Source organism: Neovison vison, chromosome 4, assembly GCF_020171115.1.
Source record: "Neovison vison isolate M4711 chromosome 4, ASM_NN_V1, whole genome shotgun sequence".
NCBI lineage: Eukaryota > Metazoa > Chordata > Mammalia > Carnivora > Mustelidae > Neogale > Neogale vison.
Genome location: NC_058094.1, coordinates 137,672,879 through 137,696,992, shown reverse-complemented (window position 1 = coordinate 137,696,992; position 24,114 = coordinate 137,672,879). Strand labels below are relative to the sequence as shown.

The 24,114-nt window shown below is 63.4% G+C and overlaps 2 protein-coding genes across 3 annotated transcripts; one reads left to right on the top strand and one right to left on the bottom strand.

The window, feature by feature from the left end:
• Window positions 1-6,711: 6,711 nt before the first annotated feature.
• AEBP1 (AE binding protein 1) lies at window positions 6,712-16,468 on the top strand. Its single transcript, XM_044245756.1, has 21 exons — window positions 6,712-7,135; window positions 8,770-9,111; window positions 9,635-9,697; window positions 9,824-9,895; window positions 10,042-10,176; window positions 10,255-10,332; window positions 10,950-11,027; window positions 11,220-11,300; window positions 11,404-11,457; window positions 12,345-12,454; window positions 12,527-12,666; window positions 12,913-12,997; window positions 13,094-13,238; window positions 13,335-13,420; window positions 13,720-13,843; window positions 14,033-14,229; window positions 14,321-14,500; window positions 14,712-15,063; window positions 15,144-15,283; window positions 15,379-15,478; window positions 15,648-16,468. The coding sequence occupies exons 1-21, from the start codon at window positions 6,883-6,885 to the stop codon at window positions 16,295-16,297; spliced, it is 3,465 nt and encodes a 1,154-aa protein (XP_044101691.1). The 5' UTR covers window positions 6,712-6,882; the 3' UTR covers window positions 16,298-16,468.
• Window positions 16,469-16,583: 115 nt separating this feature from the next.
• Window positions 16,584-23,404, bottom strand: POLD2 (DNA polymerase delta 2, accessory subunit). Of its 2 annotated transcripts, none has more exons than XM_044245755.1 (11): window positions 23,366-23,404; window positions 22,205-22,476; window positions 19,938-20,059; window positions 19,610-19,733; window positions 19,241-19,355; window positions 18,868-19,066; window positions 18,504-18,584; window positions 18,210-18,367; window positions 17,860-17,987; window positions 17,370-17,471; window positions 16,584-17,007 (listed from the first exon to the last, which is right to left on the bottom strand). In XM_044245755.1, exons 2-11 carry the CDS (start codon window positions 22,422-22,424, stop codon window positions 16,847-16,849), a joined length of 1,410 nt encoding a protein of 469 aa, XP_044101690.1. In that variant the 5' UTR covers window positions 22,425-22,476; window positions 23,366-23,404; the 3' UTR covers window positions 16,584-16,846. The 2 variants fall into 2 exon arrangements, with proteins under 2 accessions (XP_044101690.1, XP_044101689.1); XM_044245754.1 differs by lacking the exon at window positions 23,366-23,404 and adding an exon at window positions 23,094-23,317.
• Between the last annotated feature and the right edge of the window lie 710 nt (window positions 23,405-24,114).

Genomic DNA, 24,114 nt, shown 5'->3' with positions numbered 1-24,114 from the left:
GTCCCAGCCTTTCCTGGGACACGTGATAAGCTGGAGTTCGGGATATGGAAGGGCTGGGGGCGGGCAGGGAAGGCTGGGCAGCAGCGGACAGCAGGGGCCCCATCCTACCAGGTGTCCATGGGATGGTCGGTCCGCTCGGCTGCTGTGGGGGAGGTTCTGGCTCGGGCTCTCCAGAGAGACGGAGCCCTCAGGGGATATGTGTATCACTATAAACACACATGTGCGTACATCATGTATGTGCAGACATACAGATGTAGAGAGTGGGGGAGGGGAGGGAGAGGGGTTGACCTCGCTCTCCGGCAGGTCTGGCTCCCTGAGGATTGTGGGCTCCTCCCAGTGCGCAGGGCAGCTCAGCAAACCGGTCTGGAGACATGGCACAGACACACCCTGAGGTCACGTCTCTGGCTCTGGGCATCCCCAGCCCAGTAGGACACACTCGTGGAGCAAGCTCAGCCCGGTCCTGTCCTTTGCAGCCAAATGATCCCAAGTGGTGTGCTCGGGGTCTCCCCAGCACCGCCTCCACCAGGAGATGTTCTGTCCCGGAGCCTCTCACGTAGGAAAAGTAGCACCGAGCACAGATTTTAATTCGCATTTTTGTGATTTTTTAATGAGGTCAACAGTTTGCAAGTATTTCCTGGAAACTTATGTTTGTACTTTGGTGCACTGCTGGATTCTGTGTTGTCTCTTGCTTTTAAAAAAAGGAAACAAGGTCAGATTGGTTTAAAAATGTAAAGAATTTTATTGGGCAGCTTCTTTTTATCAAAGGCACTGTTTTTCGGGCCCAGCTTTCTAGGTTTGTTGGAGGGGGTCCTCGTGGCCCTTGTGACCGCTTGTCAGAGGGGAGAGGCAGAAGCTCGGAGGCCGCTCTGGAGTCTTGCCGAGCCCCTGAAATGCTCTCTCCATCCAGGGAGTTCCACCCCCAGCATTCTGTTTGCCCTTTTAGGTGATCTTCAGTACGTTTTGAATAGAAAACTAAAACTTTAATCCAGACAAAGGTCTTGATTCTTTTTATGCAGTTTCTGCCCAGAAACTTCTCCCGAGAGGAGTCCAAACTCAGAACCCTGTTTCCTTGAAGGCCAGACAGCTTCTCCTCTAACATCTGTAACTTCAGTCCATCGGGAGTTCATCTGGGTGAGGACAGCCACCAGGATCCACAGTCCATTTCCCAGCAGACGCTGTCTGGAACCTTCGCCCTGGGACGCGCCCCTGGCAGGCTGACCGGCTGCCTCCGCCGTGCACCGTGGTCCCATCCACATACACAGACGCTCTCACGACACTGGACGCCTGCCCCCCGCCAGCCAGCAGGGCCTCCGTGGCTGTGGTGACCCCCATCTCCCTGGGGGCTGGGTCCTGCGGTGATGGAAGGAATCCGGGGGAACTCTGCTCACTCAGCAGAGCAAGCCTGGTGAGCTGGGCGGGGACACCGGACTGTGGAAAATCACATGTCAGAAACCAAGGAAATTGTTCTGCCAGTTGTGTGGCCGACTAGACACTGTCTGGGAGACCCCAGGTCCCATGCTGCCACCCCAGCAGCCTGACCCCCTGCACGCAAGGGGGCATTTCTAGGGGCCGCTCCCCAGAGGGAGGAGCTGAAGAGTGGGCCGGCCCCAGGGCCTTCTCCCTTGATCCTGAGAGACAGAACCAGGATTCTAGGAGACGGAGAGGAGCTGGGACGTGATCCCGGGGCCTGCTGTCCAGAGCCTGGGCTTGCCAGGCCTTCCACTGAGAGGACCCCCACACGTGGGCCGGCTGGCCGGGCGTGGAGGAAGGTTCCGCTTGGCCGGCTCAGTACTGAGGCTCTGCTTCCCCCACGGCCCAGCCTTGGTGCCCAAGCTGCTTTCCCGAGGCCCCAGGAGCCGAGGAGAGTCTCTTCGCGGCCTCCCGGCTCTGCCACTCATGCCTGTCCCAGTTCGTGTGCCCTGTGGCTGCCCCAGCTGGACCCCGGGCATGTGGTACTGTTGGTGGGTGAATGTCTCACGTCTGCCCAGGGCCCAGGTGACACTCGGGCCTCTGCAGGCCGGGCTAGCGCCACCGCGGCCCCCTGGCCTGGGCCCAGAGGCTGGGGAGCCCAGATGGAAAGAGCATTCAGTCCAGCTCCAAAGTCCTTCCTGGCCCGTCCCCGCCGCTGACATGCTGTGACCCAAACATATCCCTTCTCCCGCAGCAGCTGCTTTCTCACTTAGGGACAGGGAAAGATGGTAGCCTACTGGACAAGTGTGAATCCCGTCCCTGTCTGCCCTCCACGTGCTAGGACCGGAGACGTGGGAGCCTGACAGGGGGTCCTAGCCTAGGGGGGGTCGAGTCTCCCCCTCTGAGATCCCCCATCTTTTGTCTCACAGGCCAGGACTCTGTCTCCCCACTGGTCGTTACCCTCCCCTTGTTGTCTGTCTCCAGACAGTCCATCACTCACTTCCTGTGCCCTGCAGCCTGACTGTGTCCAGGGCAGATGGTCTCTGTGCCTGCCAGCTGCTTGTGGAGCTCCAGGAGCCAGTGAGCTAGTGTGGAGACAGGCCACAGAGGCATGCACAAATTGCCTGGGGGCCCAAAGGTGCGGGCAGGGTGGGTAGGGTGGAGGGGGCCGTCACTGGGGGTGGCTGTGGGCTGGAGACTAGGACGTGGAGGGCCTCCTAGTCTCCTAGTACGGGGAATGTGGTAGCCACGGCGACATGGGGTGAGGTGGTCTCCTGCTGGGGTGGCCGGCTGGCTGGTCTGGGGACATCTTTAGACCCAGAGCTCAGTTCTTCCCCAGAGGGGCCAGTAGAGGGTGCCCTTCCTGCCCCCACCCCCAGCATTTCCTAGTGCTTCTGGTGACCACATTTGGAAAGCAGGAATACTGAGGTCTGGTGGGTGAAGGGACAGGGCCAAGGTCATGGGGGCAAGAATGGGAGTGACCCTCACACTTCCCAAGGCCCAGGCCAGCACTGCCTTGAAGCTGTCCAAGCTGCAGAGACAGAGGACTCCTCAGGCTCTGTCCCTGTGGGGCAGTGGCCCCGGGGTCCTGAGCCAGCCTTGGTCTCACAGACTAAGTCAACGGAACTCTTCAAGGTCCCAGTTCTAAGACTGACCTCCAGGATGGTGGGAGCTCTCTCCCTCCTGCCCCAGGCCCATCCTGGGGCCTTCCTCACCATGCAGGGCAGAGCTACCTCCTCTCAGCCTTCTGGTTCTCATCCCACCTACAACATCCTCCCTCCCCGTCCCTGTAGGGTGGACCCCACCAGACTAGAAAGAGGGTGGCCTCCATTCCTTCCCATTCTTCTCCACCTCCTCACCCCTTCCAATGTGGGAGCTCATAGCTCCCCCACCACACCATGGGGACATTGCTGAAAGCAGCATCGTGGCCTTCGTGACCCCTGCCTGAAAGCTTTGTCTACATGTCCCCTGGCCCTCCCTGGCAGCCTGCAGGGCCTCTGCACGGCCCCCTTCCTCCAAGATGGCTCTTATGCTGACCTCTGAGGGCTCCCCTGCTCCTGACCGAGGGTGGGGAGAGCCCCTACAGCTCCCTCTCCAGAGGACTTGCTGCTGGCCCACAGGTTCCTCCAGAAACTCTCCTTTCTTTCCTTGGACACAGCTAGAGTGGCCCACCAGGCTTGCCCTCTCCCTGGCAAGTCGGGTCCTGCTGTGGCCCCTTGGGCAGACCCTACCAGGGAGCGAGGGGAAGCCCCCTGAGGTGGGGGTACAGGACGCTGGAAGGTCCAGCAGGCCCTCACTAGCTCCCAAGAGCCCCTGAACTTGCATCCCGACACCCCACTCGGGAGCAGGAGGCCCCGGACCCTGAAGGGGTGAATGGCAGCCACCGGTACGCGCCTCCCCCGGACCTGACTCATGCTGCCCTCAGAGAGTCTGGTTAGCTGGCCTGCTCCTCAGCACCAAGGGACCCCCTAACAGGCCTTATGGCTGCCTCTCTGCCCCCAGACAGAGCCTGGGCCCAGCTCGAGAGCCTTCTAGGGTAAATGCGTGGGAAAGTGGGGTCCCAGCCCCAAGCACGGAGCAGGAGGTCCTGGCCTGGCCTGGACAGCTGCCACCCTGCTCTCCACCTGCCCGGACACTTGGGGGCAGAGGGCCCCCAACTCCCCACCCCCACCCCCTGCCCAGCTCCCCACGAGGCTTTTGCTCATGTTCCCGTTGGTGACTCACTGTGGCCAAGGAAAAGTTTCTTTCTATTCCTTTCTCATTTTTTTTTACGGTTTCTATTTTCCCTGGCAGAGGATGTTGGGCCCAAATCTGATCCATGTGTGAGCCAGCTGAACTCAGAAGCATTCCCAGGGAAGTGACGTCCCCCCGCCCCGGCCTCAAGCCTCCCTGCTTGACACACTCAACTGGGGGCCACAGAGCAAATTCCAAGACAGTTTCAAGAATGATGATTCAGAGGCTCAAATAGGACATTTACGGGTAAGAGCTTGCTTCATCTCTGTAGCCAGGACCGGCCTGGGGACACATGACAGGGTGAGTACAGAGCAGGGACCAGGACGCTGGCTGGGGGCAGGGGCTGGGCGGTGCTTGGACAGCTCAGGAGGGCGGCGTGGTTTCTGGGGGGAGACAACAGACGCTGGCATGTCTCACTGCTGACAGCCTACCAGGCATAGCACGTGCTCGCATCTGCACCACCATCTAAGGCTGGGGGCGGGGGTTCCTCATGCCCTCAGATGGCTGGGACAGCAGAGCTGGGGTGGGACCCTAGGGACCAGACCTTGACACAACCCCAGTGCCTTTCAAGCACGGACGAAGGTGAGCCGGTGCCGAGTGAAGGAAGGGCCTTGAACAGAGGGGGTACAGAGCCTCCCCAGGGCCTGCTCCTGGTCCGGGGGCTGAGCCAGCAGCCCCCACAGTGTCCCTCTGGCTGGCTGTGGCTGCGTGCAGTGGCCCAGGGGCTTCCTGACCTGCTCCTTCTCTTTTGCGTTAGTCCGAGGACCAAACTGCCTGTGGTTCATCCCAGGGGCTCCTGGATTTTCCCACCCATTTCAGGGGTCCAAAGCCTCCCAGACAACCTTGGCTCAGGGCTGACTGCTGCCAAACTTGACCCACTGAATCCCTCGGTGCTTTCTCGCACTTTCTCGCTCCTTCATCGCAGGGAGGTCCAGCCTCAGCTGTGAGGCCCATGTGGGGCCAGCTGACCTTCAGGGAGCTTGTGGAAACACACATGTCCTAATGGGCTGCACCAGCACCTGTGGCAGACATTACCAATCTATTTTGGACTCACAGATCTAGGTGGGCACCCATACAGATACTACTGATGGGTTCCGAGATTCTCTGACTACCCAATACTTGTGCTCCCAGGCCCACGCGGCAGCTGGAGCTGCTGTGAACAGTCTTTAAAAACCAGGTTATGGTAAGAGGCACAGGAGGGCTGTCTGTGCTGGGGTCTGAGCCGGTGCAAAAGCCGTGTGTCCAGAGGCAAGGCAGTGTTCACTGCAGGAAACAGAAGGAACTCTAGGGAGGGGACGAGCCCCAGACAGAAGCACCTCCTGCCTCAGCATCGAGGGACAGTCCCTGTGGCATGTCCCAGCACACAGCTTTGCTGGGTTAAAGGCACACCAAGCCTCTCCCCAGCTGGGCCCTCAGGGGCCCTGTCTGGTCTACTCTGTCTTCGAACCCCCCCTCCCCACCCCGTATGGTCCACATGCCACTGGGCTCACAGGCACTGTGGGTAAATCTTTCCGGGCTTGACCAGCGGCTATGTCGTTTGCTGGAGAGGCCACATAAGTGGGCTGAGGAGATTCAGGTGTGGGGCGGGCAAGAACCCCTTCAGCTCGGTTGGAAATCGCTGTGTGAGTGCTAAGTCCGGGTCCTGTGAATTATACACAAAGTTAATACAATGGGAAAGGACTCCCCTCCCTCCCTGCTCTGTCTCTGCCTCCTTCCGAGCTTGCCCTTGTTTGCCAGGACCCAGGGAGAGGGGGGCATTACTGAGAGGCTCCCAGCCCCAGCAGAGCAGCCCGCCTGCCCTGGGGGAGGCTCGAACCTGCCTGCCACTAGACAGCAAGTTCCCTAAGAGCTGTCCCTCACCAGGCACCCGCACGTGGCCCACGGACCCGGGAAATTAGTTGGGCGTCTGAAGGAAAGCTGGTGACCGTTCACAGGGTTGCCAGCCCCAGCCTCCGGAGAGAGGGAAGGATGGGTTGGCCGGGAGTCCTCACCGCGGGTCCCGGTCCGGAGCCCTGAGATGGGGAGGATCTCGGAGGCCAGAAGCCGCGGCTGGACTCTGCCGTCCGGGCTCCCGACCCCCTCCATTAGTCTTCCTGCATCCCGCCTCCCGGTCCCACTCGAGTGAGCTGCTGCAGACCCAGCGTGGGGGGCAGGCGGCGTGGACCCCTAGGAACTGCGCCTTCAAGACCCGCGTCCCCTCCGCCCCACCCCCCAGGTCCTCTGCCCTAGGCGCCAGCCTCAGGCCGGGGACGCCAGCCCCAGTTACCGCTTCGGAAAGTGCCAAGCGCGCACCGCGCCAGGACAGACCGCCGCCCGCCACCCCCCGCCCCCGCCCCCGCAGCCCCTCTGTCCACGCCCGGCTCCTCCTCCTCCTCCTCCTCCTTCCCCAGGGGTGGGGGGAGCCGGCTCCGGAAGCCCCAGCGCCCCCGCCCCGGCCGCCACTGGAGCTTTGGAGAGGCGGTCCGCGCGGGAGCGCGCCACGCGGGGCCGGAGCTCCCAGCCGCCACCAGCGCCGCAGAGGTCCCCGGCCACCCCTGAGCCCCCACTATCCCCGAGCCCCTGCCCGGCCCGGAGCCCTCTCGCCCCACCCCGGATCTTCCCGCCCGCTCCCTCCCGGAACCCTCTGCCAACCCCAGGGCCCCGGCCCACGCGGGACTCCTCTGCCGCCCCTCCCCCGAGTCCCCCGCCCCCCCCACCCCGGGGTCCCCGGTTCCCCTGCCAGCCACGCGAGCCCCAGCCATGGCGGCCGTGCGCGGGGCGCCCCTGCTCGGCTGCCTCCTGGCGCTGCTGGCGCTGTGCCCCGGGGGGTGCCCGCAGACGGTGCTGACCGACGACGAGATCGAGGAGTTCCTCGAGGGTTTCCTGTCGGAGCTGGAGCCGGAGACCCGGGAGGACGACCTGGAGGTGCCGCCGCCCCCCGAGCCCACCCTGCGCGCCCGCAAAGCCCAGACGGGAGACAAGCGGGGTGCGCGCCTGGGGGTAGCCAAAGAAGGTAAGATCTCCAGGGGCGTGCGGGGGTGGTGGGGTTGGGGAGGGGGTTGGTCCACTGCGCCCGATGGGGGACCTCTGGGCTCCCCTCGTCACAGGTGACAAGGGCAGGCCCTGGCAGGGGTTTGGCTGCTGTCCAGTCTGCTCCGTGAGGCCCAGGAGAGCCCAGATGTCTGGCAGGAGACTGCGCCAGGCAGAGGTCAGGGCTGGCTTGCAGCCCTCTGGGCATGGAGACATATCCAGCAGGTCTGCTGCCTCACGGTTGCACCCTCCCGGTCTCACCCCCAGCCCCACCCCCCCAAGGAGGAGCATTGAGCCACCTGGGGACTTGGCTGCCCCCTGTCTGTCCTGTGAGTTGCCCTCATGTGGTCTTGGGGCCTGTGTGTGGCACACCCTGGCTGTGCCCACACCACCCCCCAGAGTCCCAGCCTCAGGCCTCCCTTGGGAGGGCTCCAAGCAGCCTCCTGCCTAGCCTCCTGTTCCAAGAGCGCAGAGGCAGGTGAGGGGGCTGCAGGGAGCCGTGGGCAGCGCCCTGCCCTCTCTGGACTGTGCATTCACCGCCCTGAGCATCACAGGGCATGCGGCCCAGGGCTTCTTACATAATCAGTTGTCAATAAATCTCATGTGTTTGTGGTGACTTTGTGGAGGGGGGCAAGGGTCCTGTTGATCTCTCTCTCCCAGGAGATTCCAGGCACCATCCATCATTCTTGAGGTCAGCAGCCCCTCCCCTGTGTCCTCTTCTAGATCTTTCCTGGCTCCTTCCCCACCCCTTGGAGGCGGATCCTAGGACCCAACATGGCCTCCCCTCCCCACCTCTACTCCCCATTCCAGGCTTGCTGTCCTGGCCTCCTGGATGCCGTGGTGGCAGCTCTGTTTCTTCTGGCTGTGTGCATTCTGTAAATTTTTCTGTGTTTAGACCTCGGGCACTGCACCGCAGTTTCTCAGGGGCCAGGAGGACTCCCACAGAGTGCCCCGTGCCCCGTGCCCCGCTCCTGCTTCCTCCCCCAGACTCTGAGAGGGCAGCATCAGTGCCTGCCTGTCCTCCTGCCCCCTGGACCCCCTCTTGGTTAGAGAAGCCAACCCACAGCAGACCTCTTACTTCTTAAAACGGGCACGAGTGACCTTTTTCTTGCTCTGTGGGGAGCTTCAGGGAGGCCCCAGGACCTGGCCCTTGACTCTGTGATAGTTGGCGGGGGGGGGTGGTGGTGGGGTGGGGGTGAGACCTCCTTCCCCTTTAGACAGGGCACTCCCCCAGGCCTGGATCGCTCAGTCGCCTCTCTGTCCCTTCTGTGCCCCACACAGTATAACGCCCCCTGGTCAGCTGAGTGGACGCATGGGGAAGGAGAGCATGGTGACGGGCCTCTGTTGAGTTTAAGCAGGTGGGAGGGTGAGGGCCTGCTTCCCCTGGCCAAGCTGCAGTGTTGGTGGCTGAGAGCTGCAGATCGAGCTGTGGACGGGAAGCCTGGTTTCCTATCCCAGCTCCGCCACAAGGGCGAGCTACTTAACCTCTCTTTTTCCCAATCCAAGAAACGTGGGACAAGCAAGAGCTGCTGTGCCCTGGTTGTGGGCACCTTGGGGGCCCCGTGAGGTACAGAGTGAAGTCTCCATTGATTTGACATAAGTCTGCATTTGTGACAGCACCTCTGGACAAGACCAAAGACAAAGGGAAGAAAGGGAAGAAGGACAAAGGCCCCAAGGCCACCAAGCAGCCCCTGGAAGGGTCCCTCAGGCCACCCAAGAAACCCAAGGAGAAGCCACCTAAGACCACCAAGAAACCCAAGGAGAAGCCACCTAAGGCCACCAAGAAACCCAAGGAGAAGCCACCTAAGGCCACCAAGAAGCCCAAGGAGAAGCCACCCAAAGCCACCAAGAGGCCCTCGACTGGGAAGAGGCCCCCCACCCCCACCCCCTCAGAAACCCTGTGGTGGCCATGGCCCCTATCCCCCAGCCCCGGCCCTGAGGAGCTGCCCCAGGAGGGAGGTGTGTGCAGGCTCTCCTGGGGTTGTGGGGTTCTGACTGCTAGGCGACTGGGAGGGGGAGGGCATCCCTAGGCCCCTGCTTCCTGCAGATAGATCTGAGGGCCACTCAGGGTGGGCCCCGTAGACTTATTGTTGTCATGAATGTAGCCCTTTGGTTGGACCTCCCTTGGGGCGGCTGCCTCCTTTGGGTAGGGGTGTTGGTGGCCTTGTGGATGGGGTTTGATCTCCAGTATCCTGGATCTGTCCTCTGGGGCCCCACTTGGATCCCTTCGCCTGTGTGTTGTGGGGCCCTCGGCCTTTGGGTTGCCCTCCTCCTGGGGCCTGGGCTCCCCAGAAAACCCTCCAGCTCTCCAGCCCAGGAGACGCCAACTGGGTGCTGAAGGCCAGAACAGTCTAGGCCTCCTGGGAGTGAGCCCAGGCTTCCAGGAGCTGTCAGCATGGCCTAGGTCTCGTGGGCGCTCCCTGTACGAGCCGTGGTCAGGGTGGGCTTCCTGTCCACTGGCTTGGGGGCTTTGTGTTTGCAGGTGGGGCCCTCCCAGGTCCTTGGCTGGATCCAGGAGAAAAAACTGACTTGGAGCGCCAGTCTGGTGAGTGGGCAATGTCCTCCCAGCCTTGGAGGACCCGCTGCCTAGGCTGGCTGGGTTTCTAGGGTGGGCCTGGGGAGGGGCATCAGTGAGTGTCTTCCACAAGCCAGCTATGAGCACTTCCTCCAGAGCCGGAGGAGGAGACCGAGCCGCCCACCCTGGACTACAACGACCAGATAGAGAGGGAGGACTACGAGGACTGTGAGTGGCCCCCCTGCCCCCGTCCGGATCCGCACCCCTGGCCCCGGGTCCACCGAGGGTCAGTCCTCCCAGAAACCCTGTCCTCCCAGCCCCCCTGCCTTTGAGGGGGGCCCTTGGACTGGCTCAGAGCCCACCCTCCCCCTCAGTTGAGTACATCAGACGCCAGAAGCGGCCCCGGCCACCCCCCACCAGGAGGAGGCCCGAGCGGCCCTGGCCGGAACGCCCGGAAGAGAAAGCCAAGCCGTCCGGGCCCGTACTGGAGGCCCCGGAGGAGAGGATCGGTAGGATGGGGACCCCGGGGGGCAGGGGTTTGCCCGGAGTGGGGGCTCTGGGCCCACCCCTGCCTCCCACCTCCACAGAGCCACCTCCGAAGCCGCTGCCGCCACCCCTGCCCCCTGACTACGGGGATGGCTATGTGATCCCTCACTATGACGACAGTGAGTGCCCGGCCCGGCCCACCACGCCCCTGCTTCCTGTGCTTTCTGGTGGGATTTCCCTTGCCACGGGTCCTGCCACTTGAAGCCCCTGGCTCCCATCACCGCGCAGGACTCCAGTTCCTTCTGGGCAGTCACCATCCTCTCCCTCTTGTGCCTGTGTCCACAGGGGCCTGAAAAGTTCCCTGTCCTTTCCCTGCCCCCAGGTCCCCACTAATCCCTCCCACTGACCCTTCGCCCCAACTCAGCCCCCATTCAAGACCAGCCCTTCCTGGCTACAGGCGTCAGGTGTCACTCAAGGTGTGTCCTGTGTGCGCCCCACTCCTTGCCCAGGACTCCATGGCTCACCTTTCCCCTGGCCATGCCCTCCTGAGCCAGGCTGGTGACTTGCCCCGCTTGGGCTCATCCTACCTGTGCCTAGACAGCCTCTCCTTCAGGAGATCCTCCCTACGCATCCCTGCCTACCTGGATTCCTCAAGGCCCGCCCTGATCCCACTTCCTCCTGCTCTCCCTCTTGCTTGGTCCTGCTGGCCAGGCTCCTGTGGACCCAGGAGCTCTGGTCTACAGAGGGTCCCCTGGGGGCAGCACCTGGGCCACAGCAGGGCTCTGCCTCCCCACAGTGGACTACTACTTCGGGCCTCCCAGACCCGGGAAGCCCCACGCTGAGCTGGAGACAGACGAGGAAAAGGAGGAGCTGAGTGAGTGCAGCCGCATCGCTCCCTCCGTGGCCTGATCCCCGAGCCCCCCAGATCCCCCCGCGGCCTGACCCCTGAGCCTCCCAGCTCCCCCCGTGGCCTGACCCTCGAGCCCCCCAGCCCTGCAGAACCGACCCCAGGCCCCTCGCCCTCTGAAGCCCAGGGCTAAGATGGCTTCTACCTTCCACTACTCAGAGAAACCCAAAAAGGAGGGCAGCCCCAAGGAGGACGAGAAGGATGACAAGTGGAGCGTGGAGAAGGGCAAGGACCACAAAGGTGTGCATCTGGGGCTGGACTCGCTGCCTGGGTGTCTGTGAGAGAGCGCGTGCATGCCGAGACCCAGGATCCTCTGCACCACGTCTCCCTTTGTTGCCTCCAGGGCCCCGGAAGGGTGAGGAGCTGGAGGAGGAGTGGGCTCCGACCGAGAAAGTCAGTGAGTGAGGGTCCTGGGGCCTGCGGGGGACTGGAGAGCAGGTGTGGGGGTTGCGGGTGGGGAGGCTGGGGTATGTGGGGATGGGTGTGTGAGTGTGGGGAGTCTGCAGTAAGGTGGGTGCAGGTATATGTGGGGGCTGGGGATTGAGGGGGCTGGGAAGTGTTGTGGAGGCTGGTATATGTGGGGGCTAGGGTATGTGGGGGACATGGGAGGCTGGTGTGTGTGACCTGGTGTATGTAGGGTCTGTGGAGTGAGGGGCTGGGGACTGTGTGGGGAACTGGTATATGTGGGGGGCTGGGGAGTGTGGGGGGCTGGGGGTGGTGTATGTGGGGGAGGTTGGTGTATGTTGGGGGCTGGTGTATGTGGGGAGGCTGGGGAGTGTGGGGGTTGTGGGGGCTGGGGTCCATGCAGTGGCAGCAGGGTAAGGGTGCTGGACAGACAACCCAAAGCCACGCGTGGGTCCCAAACCTGGAATTCCCGATGATGCTCCAGACCTCCAGAACCCTTTCCTGCTTTTAAAGTCTTGGGACCCAGGAGGGATAGGTCCTGGAGCATTTGTGCCCTGGGATCATTCTCCGGGGATAGAACTCACAGCACAAGGCAGTGTGCAGGAGGCCCTGAAGGGGGGGGTGGCTGGGAGGGGCTGAGCTCCATGCCTGCCGTTCCCTGTAATTTCACGTAAGCCCCAGGGCCCTTTGTAGCCAGCATCACTGCCAGTTCTCTGGAGGAGGAAGCTGAGTCCCAGGGAGGGGAAGCACAGCCTGGGGTGCGGCTGCCCTGACGAGCATCCCCTGATGCTCGGGCGCAGGCTCTGGGCTCCTCGTTCTGGATTTCGGGAGGGAGTGGCAGAGCCATTGGGCCACCAGCCTTGGGTGCCATGTCCCTAGAGTGTCCCCCCATTGGGATGGAGTCCCACCGCATTGAGGACAACCAGATCCGGGCCTCGTCCATGCTGCGCCACGGCCTGGGTGCTCAGCGAGGCCGGCTCAACATACAGGTGGGTGTCGGGGTCGTCCATCTTTAGGCTGGCCCGGGGGCTCTTCCCCCTGCTCAACCCACCCCCCAACAGGCTGGGGCCACCGAGGATGACTACTACGACGGGGCATGGTGCGCTGAGGACGACGCTCAGAGACAGTGGATTGAGGTCGACACCAGAAGGATCACCAAGTTCACGGGCGTCATCACCCAGGGCCGTGACTCCAGCATCCAGTACGTCAGCCAGACTCCCAGGCACTTTTCGAGGGATGGATGGCCCTGGGCACAGGACTGCATCCCATGCAGGATGTGCCACGCCCAATCCTCGTGGATGAGCAGATCACCCACCTGTGGCACATAGCGGGCGTGGGAGCCACTCTTGCCACCCAGGTCGAGCTCCACATGCCCCTGCCAGCTCCTGAGGCCCTGGGACCTGGGGTAGGGAGAGCAGCCTTGCCCTGACAGCCATCTGCTCCCCAGTGACGACTTCGTGACCTCCTTCTTCGTGGGCTTCAGCAACGACAGCCAGACGTGGACTATGTACACCAATGGCTACGAGGAAATGGTGGGCACCTGAGCTCGTGGCTCTGCCCTGGCATCGGGACTGGGAGCGGCTCTTGGCAGGGGTGGGGGGGCTGCTCTGAGCCCAGCCTCTCCCCAGACCTTCCATGGAAATGTGGACAAGGACACGCCTGTGCTGAGCGAGCTCCCAGAGCCGGTGGTGGCCCGCTTCATCCGCGTCTACCCTCTCACCTGGAACGGCAGCCTGTGCATGCGCCTGGAGGTTCTGGGGTGTCCAGTGACTCGTGAGTGCAGGGGGCCGGCAGGCAGCCGGGTGGGGGGCTGGCCGGGGTGGAGGGGCTGGCTGGTGGCCCACTCAGGGCCTCGGCTGCCTGCTGCAGCTGTCCACAGCTACTACGCACAGAACGAGGTGGTGGCCACCGACAACCTGGACTTCCGGCACCACAGCTACAAGGACATGCGCCAGGTGAGGGCCTGTCCCTGGGTCGGCGCAGGGGCGGGAAGAGGCTGTCCGGTGACTGGGGTCAGGGCTCCCAGATGCAGCCTGCCTAGGGGTGGGGGTCGGCTGGCCCTCACCTCAGGCAGGGGAAAACTGCAGGCCCTCTCCCTCTGGTGCTGGTAGTATGGCCCGCAGGGACCACTCCCACCACAGAGGCCTTCCCCACGGAACAGACCAGGGTGGTGGGAGAGGCGTGGCGCTGCCTGCGTGCAGGGCTGCCTCTGTGGGTTTGGGGTCTGTGACTTGGTGCCCTCTCCTGCGCCCAGCTGATGAAGGTGGTGAACGAGGAGTGCCCCACCATTACCCGCACGTACAGCTTGGGAAAGAGCTCACGCGGGCTCAAGATCTATGCCATGGAGATCTCGGACAACCCCGGGGATCACGAGCTTGGTGTGTGCCCCAAAACCCCCTGGAGGCCTGCCCTCCCTGGCATTGCAGCTGGTCCCTTTGCCTATCTCAGAGCCTCTCTGGGGGTCCCAGTCTGCCTTTTTGGGCCCAGCAAGACTCAGCTGCCCCCAGCCCCCTGGGTGGGTGCTTCCTCTGGGGCCTGGGAGGTTGCTGAGGCTCCTGCCCTTGCAGGGGAACCTGAGTTCCGATACACGGCTGGGATCCACGGCAATGAGGTGCTGGGCAGAGAGCTGCTGCTGCTTCTCATGCAGTACCTGTGCCGCGAGTACCGCGACGGGAACCCCCGCGTGCGCAGTTTGGTGCAGGACACGCGCATCCACCTGGTGCCCTCACTGAACCCCGACGGCTACGAGGTGGCAGCGCAGATGGTGGGTCGGGGAGCAGAAGCTGGGCTGGTGGGTGGGGGTGACAGAGCGGGGGTGGGGGGCAGGCTGACACCAACCCCGCTCGTTCCTCCAGGGCTCTGAGTTTGGGAACTGGGCGATGGGGCTGTGGACTGAGGAAGGTTTTGACATCTATGAGGACTTCCCAGATCTCAACTCTGTGCTCTGGGGAGCAGAGGAGAGGAAATGGGTCCCCTACCGGGTCCCCAACAACAACCTGCCCATTCCTGAACGCTACCTCTCTCCAGATGCCACGGTGAGGCCGCAGCCTGGCTAGCAGGCCTAGGGGAGCAGCCCAGACCCTGGGGTCCTGAGCTCTGGACTTGGGGGTTGGCTGGTGGGGGACTGAGGCTGGGACTGGGCCGACCGAGGCATGGGGGCACAGAGGAGGCTTGAGTATGGGGGTGCATTCTGCAAGGGAGATGATGGCAGCTGTGTCTCCAACCTCACGCACTGGCCACCCCCAGGTATCCACAGAGGTCCGAGCCATCATTGCCTGGATGGAGAAGAACCCCTTCGTGCTGGGGGCCAACCTGAATGGTGGTGAGCGTCTCGTGTCCTACCCCTACGACATGGCCCGGACCCCTACCCAGGAGCAGCTGCTGGCTGCGGCCATGGCAGCTGCCCGGGGAGAAGACGAGGACGAGGTATCCGAGGCCCAGGAGACCCCGGACCATGCCATCTTCCGCTGGCTGGCCATCTCCTTCGCGTCTGCCCACCTCACCATGACGGAGCCATACCGGGGAGGTTGCCAAGCACAGGATTATACCAGTGGCATGGGCATCGTCAATGGGGCCAAGTGGAACCCCCGGTCTGGGAGTAAGTCAGCCCGGGAGGGGCCGGGCTGGGGCATCTGGCGGGGCCCATGAGTGACTGCGGCTCTGTCTGCTCCTGAGTAGCCATCAACGACTTCAGTTACCTGCACACCAACTGCCTGGAGCTCTCCATCTACCTGGGCTGCGACAAGTTCCCCCATGAGAGCGAGCTGCCCCGAGAGTGGGAGAACAACAAGGAGGCTCTCCTCACCTTCATGGAGCAGGTGGGGTGGGCACTGGCTTGGGCTGGGGCCCCTGGGAGCTCACAGGAGCTGCGTGGGGCCTGCAAGGGGACACCCGGCCTTGTGTCCCTCTGCAGGTTCACCGGGGCATCAAGGGGGTTGTGACGGATGAGCAGGGCATCCCTATCGCTAACGCCACCATCTCTGTGAGTGGCATTAACCACGGCGTGAAGACAGGTAAATTGTGCACACGGGGCCACCCCTCCTGCCTGAAGCGGGGGCAGATCTGTGCGGGGTCTCGACCATCCGCGGTGCCACCCCCCACCCCAGGGTCCGCGGGAGGCGGAGGGAGGGCTGGGGGCTGGGAGCGCACATCCTGGGCAGCAGCGCCGGCCTCCCTCTGCAGCGAGCGGCGGCGACTACTGGCGCATCCTGAATCCCGGTGAGTACCGCGTCACGGCCCACGCCGAGGGCTACACCCCCAGTGCCAAGACCTGCAACGTGGACTACGACATCGGGGCCACCCAGTGCAACTTCATCCTGGCGCGCTCCAACTGGAAGCGCATTCGTGAGATCATGGCCATGAACGGGAACCGGCCCATCCCGCGCATCGACCCCTCGCGCCCCATGACTCCCCAGCAGCGGCGGATGCAGCGGCGCCGCCTGCAGTACCGGCTGCGCATGCGCGAGCAGTTGCGGCTCCGGCGCCTCAACGCCACTGCGACCGCTGCCCCCGGCACCCCCGGGACGGCTGCGCCCACTACCTCCGTCACGCTGCCCCCCGCGCCTTCACTCACCCCCTCCCCCACCCCCATCGCCAGCCTGGGGCCCTGGTCCTTTGAGCCCGAGGCCACCACGGTGGGCTGGGAGGAGTTGGAGACGGAGACCTACACGGAGGTGGTGACGGAGTTTGGGACGGAGCTGGGGCCAGAGGAGGAGGACCACGAGGAGGAACAGGAGGAGGAACACGGGGAGGAGGAGGTGGTGGTGGTCATGGGCCCAGATTTCGCTTTCACTACAGCCGAAACCTACACAGTGAACTTTGGGGACTTCTGAGCACAGGGAAGCCCCCTGCCTCGAGGTCAACGGGCCGGGAGGGGACGCGCATGGGGCAACACCGAGGAGCCAGGCTGCTTTGGATGGTCAGGGCGCTGCAGGGCCCCGTGCGCATGGACTCCTCAGCCATCTGCCCCGACAGCCTCACCAATAAAGCAAGCTCACGGTAGACACACCTGTTGCAGAGCACTGGGGTAGGTGGGAGGCGGGAGGAAGGGGAGGGAGAGCGGCATGCCCCACCGGCCTCTTCTCTGCCTGGGGCTCAACAGGAGCACACTGGTCAGGCTTTGTTTTAAGGACTTTATTCATTTTAGAGAAAGAGAGTATGCGCAGGGGGAGGGGCAGAGAGACTCACAAGCCGACTCCACCACCAGCGCCGATCCCAACATGGGGCTCCATCTCAAGCCCCTGAGATCAGACCTGAGTCAAAATCAAGACTTGGTTGCTCCATGGGCCGAGCGCCCCAGGCGTCCCAATCGGGCTTTTCTTAAGAAACAAATGCCGCTGCTGGGTCAGTGTCACATGGAACAGATAGCTGGGGTCTCTGAGTCAGGGGCCCAGACCCAAGCCCCCCAGGTCCTCGTCCTCTGCCCCAAAGCCCGAGAAGCTGATGGGCTGGCAGGCCAGGCTACGCAGATTCACAAGGCAGGCAGTCTGTGTGGTGCTAAAGTCGGGGACGGCCACCAACAGCACCCTCTGGTCCTCTGGTCCTGTAAAGAAGATACACGGGCACTCCCACTTAGGTTCTGGGTGGGCCCTGGCTCCAACAGAAGTCCCCAGAAGCAAACAGGAATTCCCCATGAGCCTTGTCGGGGTGCTGGCCACAGAAGCCCCTTTGGACCAGACAAAGGGCCGAGGGCAGCATGAAGGTCAAAGTCTGAAGCCCTGCTGACCAGAGGTGGGCAGTGAGCCTGCTGCACAGGTGCGGTTCGATCAGCCCCTGCTCGGACATGCTCAGTCAGCTACCCACAGGACCTGGGGACTCCAGGGAGGTCTCCTCTGTGAGCCCTGTCCCCAGGATACGGTCCCTCGTGACACCCCAGGCCCGGGGCCCCCAGAAGGTAGGACTCACCTCGGAAGATTTTAGAGCCAAACTCAGGGGTGTTCCCGCAGAAGTAGACGTGAGGGCACTCCAGGAAGATGAATGGGTCGGTCTTGTAGAAGGGGTAGCATCCTGGAGGAAGCCCACAGCAGCTGGAGCTTCTCAGCTCTACACGGTGCCCAGTCAGGGCAGCTGGGTCGCCGCCCCCTCATACTCACTCGGGCTGTGCTGGTAGCAGCCCTGCCCATTGTGCCACAGCCCCATGGCCCTGGGGTCAGGTCAGCATGCCCTGCTGGGTGGCCACTGTGGTAGGGCGCCAGGCTCTACCCAGAGCTCCCAATATGCTTTCCACGGTCTTTGGCCCTACACAGCGCCTTGACGGTGGAAGCCTGAAGATTCCAGGGGAGATTCCAGAACTAGCGTGAAGCTTTTCCAGGCTGCGAACCCTCTGGACATCAAGGCCCCTGAATAGGACTCCCTTGGCCCTCTGGCCCCACCCCACGTGGCTGAGTCCCATTACCTAGTGTGTCTGGGGCTGTGGGGCTGATGTGACGGACACGCAGGGTCCACTCCAGGATCTCTAAGTGATCCTCCATGCTGCTGTACCGGAAAATATCACTCACGTTTTGTCCTGATGTCCCCAGGAATCTGCAAGGCAAGGCTCAGCTAATCCCCGCATGGGGTCACCGCCTGTGCTCCCAAAGGAGCTGGCCCTGAGATCACCCGGCACTCTCACGGTGGGTGTCCCAAGCCAACTCTAAGAGCAAGCCCAGATCTGGTGGGCCCTCTGCAGCCCTGGACCCAACCCTCCCATCCTGGTGCCACTGAGGCCTGAGGCCAGGTGTCATGTGGGGGTGTGGCTACAGCTACCTGACTCCATCAATGGTGGCTTGGTAGGGATTAGTGACCAGCTGGAGCGTGGAGTAGGCGGTGGCCAGCGGGAACATGCAGGGGTGCAGGGGTTGCTGGGGCAGTGTGTAGTTGGTCGGGTCGAATTCGCCTGGCATCACGTCCACAGGCACCGACGCCTGGAGGGCACAGGGGCAGGGGAGCTTGCAGGGCCCAGTGCCCTCCAAAGCCCCCCTCCTCCCCTGCCCCGGCCCACCTGCCGGCGCCCGCTACACAGACCCCAGTCCCGTCCCCGGCAGCACCCAGTTCGCTCACACTCAGCTGCAGCAGGATCTCGTCCAGCATTCTGACCGCCTCCACGCTGGCTGCCTGGGTCTTCTTGGTTAAGTACTTGGCCTGGGGATAGAAGTCCGCAGGCTGTCAGGCCCCAAGGCAGGCTCAGGTTGAAGGGACACTCAGATCCCCGGCTGGACAGTGGAGAGCGGAGCAGAGGCCCACTGCTCAGGGATGGTACGGGTTCTGTGCCACGGGGTCCCCCGCCCTCAGAAAGCAGGGCCGGGGCAGAGACCGCAGCATCACTGTGGGGCACTGGCCACCAGATGTGCAAAACCTTGCACCCCGACTCTCCCTGGGGAAGGAGGGGCTCAAGTGTGGGCAGGCGGGTGGGCGGGGACAGTACCTTGTTGATGGAATCTCTGCTCTGGGTGTTGTGGCTCAGCAGGTTCCCAGCGAGGATGACCCGGGACACATGGGCAGCGCTGCATTGCTCCCCCTCGTCCCCCAGCTGCCCTGTCACCACGTCCACCAGCAGCTGGGTGCCCAGGAGGCTCTCGCCCCCGCCTCCACCCAGGCCCAGACCAGACACCAGCAGCACAAACCTGCAGGGGAAGTCAGGGTCCTCCTGTGCACCCAGAGAGCAGGAGTCCCACTGCTGCCCCCAGCCTGGCCACAGGCAGAGCTCTGCCACCGTCATGGGTGAGTAGAGGACATGAAGCCTGGCAACCATGACCTCCCCAGACCACTGGCCAGACCCCTCAGTGCCTGCTCCTCACCTGTCTGTGTCAAGGGGGGGTGCGGGCTTCTGGGGGGCGAGCTCTGCAAAGCAGTGGTCCTCTACCACGAACTTGCCACTGTCTCTCGCGGAGCCGAGCACGGCCAGCACTGTCCCTGGGGAGCAGCAGTGTCAGGCTCCAGGATGGAAGCCTGAGAGGCTACCATCTCCTTTTAGGCACCCCTGTGGCAAAACCAGCTAGTTCCTTTCTGCCACACCAGAACATTCTCACTGAGGACTCAGGACCGAATCCTGGGGTCACCACCTCTGGATGTAGGCAGGAACCACTGACCCCCCTCCCTGGGCCTCCGCTCTGGGGAGGAAGGGCTGCACCTGCAGCGACAGGTGTGGGCCGCCCCCCCGCCCCCACCTGTGACCAGCCTTGACGCGTCGACGTCGCCTTCCAGTCTGATGCGCTGCAACTCGTCTTCCAAGACCAGCTCGTCGTCAGGGTGGATGTACTTGCTCCGGGGAGGCTGGGGGAGCAGGTTGTGCTGGACGGCAGAGATGGGAGGGAGTTGTGGGGCCAGAAGCCGGATCTTAAGACTCCCAGGCCCCATCAATGAGATTCTGGGACTGCAGTCCCCGGACGCCCCCCGACCCCCCACCCCCCACCCCGGGACAGAGGCCCAGCCCTGATTCCCGGGGTCCATGGCTGGTGGTCCCAATGGTGCTCCCGGAGCAGCGGCCAACCTCACCTCTTCACTGATCTCGCGGAGGATAGAAGGCTGGAGCGGCATGGCCTTGAAGAGGGTCCCCACCACACAGCACTTCTCCCCCGGCTGCAGCTCACACAGCTTCTTTACCTGGACTCCACCACCTGGGCACGATGGCACGGGCTCAGGGACCCAGTGGCCTCCCCGCCCACCACGCAGCGGCCCACAGGCCGGCCTCTGCAGAGAAGGAGACCACCAAGTACAGAGACCCCCTGACACAAGCAACCTCGGCCCCAGGAAGACAGAAAGATGTGGCGGGGCTCCCGCGTCCCACGTCCTCATAAGAAAGACAGACACTCAGAGACAGGAGCATGGCTGCTGCGAGAAACGGGGAGAGCCAAAGAGGAGGTGCTCCTGGCCGGCCAGCACCTGCATTCAGACTCCTGGTCTCCAGGATGAACAGGGAATACGGGTCTGGTGTGTTAAGCTGCTGGGTTTGTGACCATGCCGTCGATGACAGCACGAGCAACCAGGAAACTGACACGGAGCATTACGTCACTTACACCAAAATCATAACACTCACTCTCAGAAAGAAGAACCCTGCCCTAAAAACTACAGAGGCTCGGTGTGCAGGGCTCACCCAGGCAGGCAAGAGGAAGGAGCACAAGTCCCAGAAGGCCTGTGGGTTTGTCAGGAAAGACCCGGAGCCTGGGAAAAATGCTGCCAGGAGCCGAAGGGATCATGTGACCCCAGGACCAGCCCTTTCTGGAGCTGCCCCTTCTGCCTCAGAATAACCAAGAACATTCCACAGAGCTGCGCCCTGGGAGGAGGCTAGTAGTTCAAAACGAGGTAAGGAGAGTGCCAGCAGCTGAAAGAGAAATGCCAGAGACCCACAGAAACAACAAACTCCGGAGCCGGACTGCCAAGCCCTCGCTTCACACCGAGCACTGTCCTTGAAACTCATCCACGCCTGCCAACACGCAGGGTAGATGCTACTGCCCCATCACACGCTTGAGGCAGCGGAGGCACAGAGAGGTTAAGTGACAGTTCAAGGTTGCACAGCTGGAATCCACTGTGCACACCTAAGCACCAGGCAGAACCACACATCCCTGCATCGAGGGCAGGACACGTGTGCAGCTGGATGGCATGCGGGCACCAGGCCAGGCATCAGCACCGGGAGTGAACAGCATGGCCCATCTCATCCTCACCAAGGGTACAACCCAGAGGGAGAGAAATGACAGCAGTCAACAAGGGGTCAGCCCCTGTGACAAGTGCCATGGAGCCATGGGAGCCACAGCAGTGGTGACTGCAAGGCAATGCCACACCAGACCGGGTGCTGCTGGAACCTAAAAGGTGGCAGTGACACGGGGCTTGAGGAGGGTGTCCCCAAGGGCTTCAAGGAAACCAAGGAAAGGCCACCAGGAGCTACAGGAAGACCTCATTCTGTGGCGGAGGACATGACCATTGCACTTGTGCCTGCGGTACAGACAATACAAGATGTCCCTAACACATGTGACGGTCTAGTTCTTGTTGCCTGGAATGACACCAGAGTCGATTCCCTCCGGCTCTGTGGGTCGGGCCTGAGTGCCACGGCTCCCCACAGCTGAGACCCAAGCTGGAGCACCAAGGCCAGGGCTGGGGCCAACACACATGGATGGAGAAGCCCGGTCCCACCTGTAAACATTCCAGATGAACTGAAAACAGCTTGGAAAGCTGTTCTGACACACAGTAAGACTGAGGAACGGGGCATCGGCCAGAAGTTGAAACTGCGGGTCCTGTCTGCACAACCAATAATGTAACTGCAGGACAGGTCACGGACCAAGTGGAGAAGGAAGAAGATGTGTGCTGACAGAAGAGTCCACAGGACCGAACCAGGCTGGAGGGCCCAAAGAAGCAGCAGACAGGGAGCCCCCGAGGTGGGAGGCGTGTCTTCACGGACCTGGGCTCCCAGTGCCAGGTACCTGGCCTGCCGCACTGAGACACAGGTGGCCACATGCGGGCAAACAAGCACGTATCCTGCTCTCCAGACAGGGAACGTCCCTACACCAGTAAGATGACCACTATTCCCAGGAGAACAAAGCCCACCTCATCCCAGCCTCTAAAGCCACCGGTTCCTTAATTTAATCCTTGTAACTACCTGAAGAAGCAGCGGAGGCACCAACGGGTTTGCTTTCCCAAGACAACCGGGAAGGGGGGTAAACTAAAGAAGGCCCCAGATGTATCTGGTCGCTCATCTCTAGAACACCCCCCGACACCCGGACCCTTCTGGGCTGGCAGGCAGGAAGTACTTCCCCGAATGCATCACTTACCCCAACGCTGCTTGGCGCGGCTCACCAGGAAGGGCCTCATTTGGAGGAGGCGGGTGGCATAAATGTGGGCATACTGCCGGCTAAAGCTGCGCTCCCCGAGCCTGAAGGGCTGGGAGGAGTTGGTGTATGAGGACACAGGTACACGGGCAAAGGTGGCATTGTTGGTGGACGGTGGGGAGAGGAGAGTGTGGGCCCTCTGGGCAGCCTGCTCCGAGAACATGGTGTGCCAGACGCGTTCAGAACCCCGTGCTTGGGCCCAGGCGGGGCAGTCACTGTGAAGACACAGACGTAGCCCTGCAGCCCCTGCCCACCCCATAGCTCTCCCACCATGTCTCCCCTGCACCTGCGGGCATGGAAGGAGGACGCCAGCCCAGACGTGGTTCAGAACAGCCCAGGCTGGATGCCAGCCGGTCACCTTGTCACACTCATTCGAAACTGGAGACGGGAAGGCTCGGAAGGCTTGTCCCACCTGGGGCTGTCCTGACTCTCTCCAAACCAGCAAGGCGCTGCCTGCCTCACGCTCTACCTAGACGACCCCCGGCCCCTGCCCCATGTCGGGCACGAGGCCAGCCTCCCTTTACCTGCGCCCCCAGGAGACACGCCTGTTGGAAACAAACCTACGCCTGCCACCCTCTGCTCGACCGGCCCGTTTCAGTGACCGAGACCCCGAGATCCTACAACTCCTCTGTCCCCGCCTCTGTCTGCACGTGGCGGCCTCGCTGGCCCCCGTCCCCGCCGTCTCGGCTCCCGTCTCACCGTCCCCCTCCCCGGGCGCTCGCGTGTCCCCCTTCCGACCGCCGCGGCAGGTCCGCGGTCCGCCCCATGCCTGGGACACGAGCTCCCGGACCGTGGGCAGCGCACGCCTCACGGTCCCTCCTCCTCTGCGTACCGTTCCAGCGCGGCGGCCCGGCTCGGACCCCGGTTCGGACCCCGCTCGGCCGTCCCGCTCCCGGCCGCCGCGCTGCCCGCACTAACTTCCGGCCCGAACGCGCGCAGCCGGGCCGCAGCCCGGGAAGGAGCCCCGCGGGCCTCAGGCCGCGCTCCGGTTTCGGCTCTGCGCGTGCAGCAGGGACCCTAGAGGGCCTCGCGCGGACACCGGAACCCCGGCCCCGCCGCCTCCGCCGCCGCCACGCGGGTCCGGGGTCGCAGGACCTCAGTTACCTAGTCGCCGGCCGCCGGCCTCCCGCCGCCTCCCGCCAGTCCGCGCTCGCCGCCACGCCCACCTCCGAGCACCGCCTCTCACTAGTGCCCGCCCACCAACGCCTTCTACCAGTCGCCGAGCTTCCTGTTCCGTCATCACGGCGGGGCCCGCCCACCGACACAGCCTCCCGCCAATCCGGCACGCCTCCCCGCCCACCTCCTCGCCGGGTTCCCGCCAAACTGCGTGCGCCGCTCCGCCCACCTCCTCTCCCTGCCTCCCTGCCTCCCGCCTCCTCCGCGCGCCGCCCCGCCCACCTCCGCCTCCCGCCAGTCCGCGAGCGCCCCACCTGTGGCCGCGTCCCGGGTTTCCCGGGCTACGCGCGCTTGCGTGTCCCGAGGAGCTTGCCTGAGGTCAGCCCGCGGAGGGCAGGGCCCGGGACTGGGGTCCTGAACCGCGGAGGAACGCTTCGGGCTGAGGTTAGTGACGCGAACGCCGACGGGCTGTGGCCCGACCCCCGCACCGGGGTCTCCCTCATCCTCCAGCCTGCGGCGCCCCGGACGGTCGTGGGCGTGTGGGGCGCCCGCGCGGTTGCACCCGTGCAGGGTCGGCCTGCAGCCCTGCGCCCGCCTCGGGGTCCTGCGGCCACAGCGCCGCCGCGTCGCGGTGCCGCCTGCGAGGGCTGAGTGTGCAGGGCACCGCGGGACGCGCCCCTGAACCCGAGCAGCTGTCGACGCGTGAGACGGGGTCTGTCCGGATGTGCGGGGGACGC

Coding starts and splice junctions, on each gene's coding strand:
- AEBP1 (XM_044245756.1), top strand. CDS start 6,883: ATGGCGGCCGTGCGCGGGGCGCCCCTGCTCGGCTGCCTCCTGGCGCTG. Junction 11,028..11,219: donor CGAGGAAAAGGAGGAGCTGA/GTGAGTGCAGCC, acceptor TCCACTACTCAG/AGAAACCCAAAAAGGAGGGC. Junction 12,455..12,526: donor GAGGCCGGCTCAACATACAG/GTGGGTGTCGGG, acceptor ACCCCCCAACAG/GCTGGGGCCACCGAGGATGA.
- POLD2 (XM_044245755.1), bottom strand. CDS start 22,424: ATGTTCTCGGAGCAGGCTGCCCAGAGGGCCCACACTCTCCTCTCCCCA. Junction 19,067..19,240: donor CCCCCCCTTGACACAGACAG/GTGAGGAGCAGG, acceptor CTTCCCCTGCAG/GTTTGTGCTGCTGGTGTCTG. Junction 18,585..18,867: donor GCAGAGATTCCATCAACAAG/GTACTGTCCCCG, acceptor TTCTATCCCCAG/GCCAAGTACTTAACCAAGAA.